Source organism: Chamaea fasciata, unplaced genomic scaffold (assembly GCF_029207755.1).
Source record: "Chamaea fasciata isolate MVZ Bird 193981 ecotype frontalis unplaced genomic scaffold, bChaFas1.0.hap1 SCAF_29, whole genome shotgun sequence".
Classification (NCBI taxonomy): domain Eukaryota; kingdom Metazoa; phylum Chordata; class Aves; order Passeriformes; family Sylviidae; genus Chamaea; species Chamaea fasciata.
This window is the reverse complement of record NW_027094114.1, coordinates 4,429,102-4,436,453: the sequence shown is the minus strand read 5'-3', so window position 1 is coordinate 4,436,453 and position 7,352 is coordinate 4,429,102. Positions and strand designations below refer to the sequence as shown.

At 53.1% G+C, this 7,352-nt stretch overlaps 1 protein-coding gene across 1 annotated transcript; it reads right to left on the bottom strand.

Annotated features, from left to right (window-relative positions):
- Positions 1–229: 229 nt before the first annotated feature.
- On the bottom strand, positions 230–1,162 carry LOC136302583 (olfactory receptor 14C36-like). Its single transcript, XM_066206051.1, has one exon. The coding sequence runs from the start codon at positions 1,160–1,162 to the stop codon at positions 230–232; it is 933 nt and encodes a 310-aa protein (XP_066062148.1).
- Positions 1,163–7,352: the final 6,190 nt, after the last annotated feature.

The following is a 7,352-nucleotide window of genomic DNA, read 5'->3' as shown; positions in this document are numbered from 1 at the left end:
TTAGTTACTTTAAAAGCCACTGAGAGAGCAGTTCTTCACTGACACAGTCTGTGGCCACAGAAAACTTAGAGGGAAGGAAAAGAAGAAAGGACACAATGAACATCATTGCTTTGTGAACATCACTGAATACTAAAACAAAGGAAAAAACTGACAATCAAACCAACGCTATCAAAGATGACACAATCATTACAAGTTTATTACAAGTGATTTGCAGAAACTGGCCAGCAGTTTAATGTTTCTGAAATCGACCAGTGATCAGAGTCCACACTGCAGCCTTGAGCTTCTGGTTCCTCAGGCTGTAGATGACGGGGTTCAGGGCTGGAGGCACCACCGAGTACAGAACTGACAATGCCAGATCCAGGGATGGGGAGAAGACTGAAAGTGGCTTCAAGTGGGCAAAGGCTACAGTGCTGACAAACAAGGAGACCACAGCCAGGTGAGGGAGGCAGGTGGAAAAGGCTCTGTGCTGTCCCTGCTCAGAGGCAATCCTCAGCACAGCCCTGAAGATCTGCACGTAGGAGAAAACAATGAACACAAAACAGCCAAGTCCTAATGAGGTAGTGAAAACAGAAACCCCAAATTCCCTGAGGTAGGATTTGGAGCAGGAGAGCTTGAGGATCTGTGGGATTTCACAGAAGAACTGGCCCAGGGCATTGCCATGGCACAGGGGCAGGGAAAATGTATTGGCTGTGTACAGCAGAGCACAGAGAAAGGCACTGGCCCAGGCAGCTGCTGCCATGTGGGCACAAGCTCTGCTGCCCAGGAGGGTCCCGTAGTGCAGGGGTTTGCAGATGGACACGTAGCAGTCGTAGCACATGATGGTCAGGAGGGAAACCTCTGCTGAAATGAAAAACACAAACAGAAAGAGCTGTGCAGCACATCCTTTGTTGGAAATGGTCCTGGTGTCCCAGAGGGAATTGTGCATGGCTTTGGGGACAGTGGTGAGGATGGAGCCTAGGTCGGTGAGGGCCAGGTTGAGCAGGAAGAAGAACATGGGGCTGTGCAGGTGGTGGCCGCAGGCTACGGCGCTGATGACGAGGCCGTTGCCCAGGAGGGCAGCCAGGGAGATGCCCAGGAAGAGGCAGAAGTGCAGGAGCTGCAGCTGCCACGTGTCTGCCAATGCCAGCAGGAGGAAGTGGCTGATGGAGCTGCTGTTGGACATTTCTTCATTTTGTGCATCGTGGGCTGTTGAAAGAACATTGACCAGCTGGGACAGATTTCCTTGAGTCAATCCTATGCTGAATTATCAGGAATCCGTTTAAACTATTTCTGTTGTTTTGGAGGAAATTCAGTAATTTTTTGAGTTGATCTTTGTGCTTCTGAGTTACTGCCTCATTTTCAGCATCACTCTTAACCTGAACCCTGGGGAGCCCAGAGGGAAAAGAGAGCTCCCCGAGCCCTAGTGCAGTCAGACCTGCTGGTCCCCACATAGGTGCCCTTTGTTCATTTCACCTCCCTCTGTTTCAGGATGGACACACTTAAAACACGCTCGGAAAACAAAGTGGACTTTTTGAAGACTCCCGTTTCAAAATGAATTTCTCTAAACTCTTCTCTCTTTCCATGTGCAGCTAGACAGGGACAGATTCCAAGGGCTGGTCTCTCTCTGCTGCATGGAGTTGTGCCTACTGGGAGCTGTTTCTCTCTATCCAAGCCTTGTCCCTGCCAGTGCTCCCAGAGCCCAGCCCAGCCCTGGGGGCTGAGCTCTGCCCTGCACACCCCTCCCAGCCCAGGCCACTGCCCAGGGGCATCTCCCTGGCAGCAGGGCCTTAAGGGCAGCTCAGACCAACAGAGATGCTGCAAGCCAAGGTGCTGCTGGTGCTGTCTGTAGGTAGAGGAGGGTGAGGAGGCACTTTCTGAGGGAGATCTGAGACAGATCTGCTGATGCCCAGGGTGACAGTGCAGGACTCTCAGTGACACAGACAAACCTGACAGCCCATTTCCCGTTCCTTTATGTGAAAACTGAGAGCAGTCCTGGCCATGCAGCACCATCTCCACAGCAGGAGGAATCTGCCCTGATGGGGTCGCTCCTTCCACCTCCAGCTTCTCCCCACAGTCCATGGGAGCTCCCAGGCAGGCTGAGAGCTGCCCCTGGCAGTAACAAATCCCCTGGCCTGGCCAAGAGCCCTCAGGGCTGCAGCATCTGCTCTGCATGACAGCCCTGGGCACTCCTGGCTGCAGCCCCAGCTTCAGCCCCTGCAGCCGTCCCTGGCAGCAGTAGCCATCCTGCCCTGTCCCTCTGACGGTGCCCAGGGCAGCCCCGCTCTGGAGCACATCCTCCCCCAAAGCAGAAAGGGCAGCAGAGCCATCCTTACAGTGCTGTCAGTCCTGTGCTGGGTCAGCTTTAGGAGATTCCTGCAGCCAGAGACTTACTGCATCCGAAGTGGTGAAGATTTCTCCATGAAGAAGCTCAGAATTTTCAAGAGTCATGAAGATTTGTCCATGAGTAATCTCAGAATTGTCCTTCGAGTTTCTTTAGGTGTCTGTCTGCTTCACAGCTCTCAGGTAACTGCTGGCAGTGCCCTCAGCCCTGCTGGGCTGGGAGAGGAGCTGCTCCTGAGGAGAAATGTCTTTTTGAAGGTCTCCTTGATTGCTAAGATTTGCCTCTGTGCCGGCAGCCCAGCCCAGCTCAGCAGCACAGACACAGTAGAAGGACTTTAATGAGCCTTTTGGGGCTTTGGTGTTGTTTACATCAGACTCAGTTTCTCAGAGAGTGGTTAAAAAACATTTCAAGAACTCAAAGTAAGACTAAAAACTCTAAACTTTTTTGAAGTTTAATAAGTCCCACTGAGAAAGTGTTATCAGTTAGATCGGGAAACTAGAGGCAGTGATGACAGGTGGGGACAAACAAGGCAAAGGTGTCTCTGATGCTGAGCAAACCTGCATGTGTTTCAGGAATGCAAAGGGCCAAGGCCCGAGCCCCAGTCTTTGCCAAGGCACATCCTGTCCCTCCCTCAGTGCTCAGGGCTCTTCCCGGCCCACTGGGATGTGGGGATGTGCAATGCCAAGGGCAGCAGCATGGGGCGGCCCCTGCCAGGCTGCTGAGCAGGGACAAGGAGGCAATGAGGCCCCAGGCCTGCAAGGGTCACTTGTCTCCTCCTCATGGCTCAGGCCCAGGCCCAGCAGCCATGGCCAAAGTGCTGCAGGAGTTGGCTCTGCCAGGGCCTTGCAGCTGCTGCCCATCCCTGTGCCCTGTGCAGCCCAGGCTGTCCTACAGTGTCCGTGCCCTGCGCCTCTGTCCCTGCAGGCTGTCGTCATCCCCCGGCTGCCCCACCTGGCTGGGCCCTTCCTTTGCTGACAGCTCTGTGTCCTGCCTGCCTCTGCCTGGCCACACAGAACCTTGGGCTTGAATCCAGGAGGCTTAATTCAACTTTTCCTGTGCCTGTGAGTTTTTACCACAGGAACAAGGCATGCAGGGCCTGCTCTCCCTGCCACGACAGTTGTAAAACAAGTAGAAGACATCTAGCTCAAGAGTGCAGGGATAGAAGAAACAAGGAGTAAATCTGGGAACTTGGGGTGGGTTTTATGATAATGGGTAAATTGTAATTCACATGTAGCAACTGTTTATAAGAAACACTTTTAGAATCTCACGTCCATGTAAGATTATGAGTTACCCCACTTTAGACCTCGAGGCTGCATAACTGATGCCCTCTTAATTGCAAATTAGTGTTAAGGAGTTTTATTCTGATATTTATGTAAATTGGGTTACAGAGGGGCCTCACAGTACCAAGGACTCTACTGTGACACCTTGGAACCTCATGAAACCAAAATCCTTTTTGACACAGCTGAGCCAAATGGAACCAATGGCCCATTGTGATATTGCAGATCCAAGGAGACCATGGTCACACTCTGCAACCTCATGAAATCAAAAGTACATTGTGACAGAGAAAGGCTTCATGGAACCAAGAGTCCATTGTGACACAGCAGGGCCTTGTTGGAACAATGGAACAATTGCTGATAGTGCAGAAACTCATGGAACCAAGGGGCCGCTGTGTCATTATGCAGCTCCATGGAACCAAGGAAACCATTTGGGCACTGCAAGGCCTCATGGAAGTAAGGGACCATTGTGACACTATGGGGCCCCACGGAAACCAGGGGGCAATGGGACACAGCGGGGCCTGATGGAACCAAGGATCTAATATGACACCACCATTGCTACACTGTGAGGTCCCATGGATCTAAGACAACAGGGAACAGGTCTCGTTGACTTGGCCTGACTAAATTGACCTTGGTATGTTGGGGGTCCCTTCTCATGTGCCCCTGAAGCACTGGGGCTCTGTGCTTTCCTTCCAGTGGAGACTATGGTGACACTCCAGGGCCTCATGGATCACAGGGACCATTGTTACACTGAGAGAAATCATGGAACCAAGGGGATCATTGTGGCACTTCTGGGCCCCATGGGACCACGGGGCCACTGTGCAGCAGCAGGGCTTTGTGGAACCAAGAGGCCGTTGTTGCATTAGAGGGCCTGGTAGAACCAAAGGTGAACCATTGTGATCCTGCAGGGCACTGTGGATCCATGGAGACCATTGTGACATTGCAAGGCCACATGGAATCATGGAGACCATGGTGACACTGCAGGGCCCCACAGAACCGACTGTGACCCTGCTGGGCCTCATGGCAGCAAGGGGCCAATGTGACACCTCAGAAGCAAGAAGAACATTGTGACACTACAGGGCCTCATGGAAACAAGAGAACATGGAACAGATCTGGCTGGTTTGGCCTCCCAGGGGCCACCCGACAGGTCCAGCTGATTTTGTAATGCTGAGGGCTGCCTCTCATCAGTCCTTCTGGAGTATAGTGCCTCAGTGCTTTCCTTCCTATGGAGAAGAACCATCTGTCTATCGAGGTGGCCAGAGGCAAAATTGATACTCCCCATGAAAAATTCCCTATATGCAAGGGTTGTTCGAGAAAAAAGCTGCCAGGACAGAGAGCCCTGGCTGGCCTTGGCCTCTGGTGGTCACCTCTCATCTCAAGGAGGTTCTGAGGAAAGTATTTGAACAGGTTGGACTACTGGAGCATCACTGAGTCTCTCATCCTCCAGCACTAGGGCTGATCTGGAGCCTGATCTCCCTCTCCACCCCTCAGCAGCTGCTGAGCCTTTCAAGGGGGCCAGGGCTGTCGGGTGAGTGCACCCAGTGCTGGAGCAGCCCAGAGCAGGCACTGCCATGCGGTTTACCCAGATTTGGCTGGGCTGGGTTGAGGGCAGAAGAGGTGGGCAGAGCTGGGCAGAAGCTGGGCTGAACTGGGAAGTGTCCAGGAGATAAAATCCACCCATGTCAGCTGAGCTGAGTGACTCTGCAGGGCCAGGACTCACGTTCCAGCAGGTGTGTGGTGCTGTGCCAGTCCCCTGGCAAGGATCCCACACTGGCAGGTGCAGCACTGAGGAGGTTGGTCTGTGGCCTTGGTGGCATGGCCAGTGTGAGAAGGTGCCCCAGGGCTTTGACCATCCCTCCAGCCTCTTCCATCAGCCACTGGCACACCTGGGCACTCACTCCAGTTTATTGGTCTATTTGTTCTGTGGTTATCTCCTTCCTCCTGCTGATTTCAGCACCGGTGTAGGGGCAGCATCAGTCCTGCCCAGGCTCCCTCCTCACCCTGCCCTTGGCAGTCTTCAGGGCAGGGCTCTCTGTGAACCCTGGCATGGGATGGGAGTGTTGGAACTGGACACTGAGGTCTGCTGTGGACACTCTGGTTGGAACATTTGCCCACCCAAAACACACCCTGTGCTGTGCTGTGCTGTGTCTGCTGAGGGGGATGTGGGGCCTGTGCTGGGCAGGGGGGCTGTGCTTCCCCAGGGACAAATGACAGGGATGAGCCACAACACAACGACCAGGAGGTGGAAGTGAGGACAAGCTATGGTGGAGGAATTCAGAAATCTGACCTGAGCGTGTGTTCATGTGTTTAGGAAAGCCAAAGCTCAGCTGGAGCTGATGGAGGCTGCAGGCAACATCCAGAGCAAGGTTAATTTTTCTGCTGTATTTGCAGGAAATGGCTGCAAAAGGAACATGTCAACCTGCTGCTAAATGAGAGCAGGAGGGGCAAATCTAGGATCATGGAATGGCCTGGGTTGGAATACTAAAGATCATCCAGTTCCAATCTCCTGCCATGGGCAGGGACACCTTCCACTGGACCAGATTGCTCCATGCAACCTGGCCTTGAACACGGCCAGAGGTGGGGATTCTGCAGCCTCTTTGGGTAACCTGTGCCAGGGCCTCACCACCCTCACTGGGAAGAATTTCTTCCCAATATCCTATCTAAACCTGCCCTCCTTCCCCTCATGGCCATTCCCTGTTGTCCTGTCACTCTGAAGGCCATTCCCTCTATTCCTGTCACTTTGTTCAAAGTCCCTCTCCAGCTCTCTCAAAGCCCCTTTAGGTGCTGGAATGGACTCCAATGTCTCCCTGGAGCCTTCTCACACCCAGGCTGAACAGCTCCAGCTCTCTCAGCCTGGCTCCAGAGCAGTTCCAGCCTTGCAAATGTCCATTGTGACACTGCAGGGCTTCCTGTAACCAAGGGTGCATTGTCACACTGTGGAACCAAGGAGACCCTTATGACACTGGGGTCCCCATGGAAACAAGGGGCCACTGTGACACTTTGGGGCCTCAAGGAACCATAAGTGTCCTTTGCGATACTGCGGAACCAAGGGGCCATTGTGACACTCTGGGGCCCCATAGAAGCAATGGGACATTGTGACGCTTCAGGCCCTCATGGAACCAAGGAGAGCAGTGTGGCACTACAAGGGCTCATGGAATAAAGGAACCCTTGTGACACAGGGGAGGCCAAGGAAACCAAGTGGTCCATTGTGACATTGAGGGGCCTCCGAGAACTAAGGGGCCATTATGACACTTTTGAGTGTTATGAAAGCAAAGGGGATCCTTGTGGCACTGTGGGGTCTTGTGTAACCAAGGGTCTGTGGGGCACAGCAGGGCCTCATGGAACCAAGGCCATTTCAAAACTGCTGAGCCAAGTAGACCATTGGGACACTGTGGGGCCTGATTGAACTGATGAGAATATGGTGACACAGTGAGGCTTTATGGCAACAAGGATCCATTGTGACACTTTGGGGTCTCCTTTAACCAGGAGTCCAATTGTGACACTGCAGAGCCAAGGAGATCATTGTGATCCTACAAGGTCTCATGGAACCAAGTGGCCACTGTGTCACTTTGGGGCCCCATTGGACCAAGGCCACCGTTGTGACACTGTAGGGCATCATGGAACCAAAGGGCCCTTGTGACACTGCAGGGCCCCATGTGTAAGAGACAGTCCAAAGATCCCTCATCTGCCTCACGACCATCGTCAAGGACAGAGACTGAAACCCCTAAAAGGGACTTTAAAATCTCAGCACAGGAGTT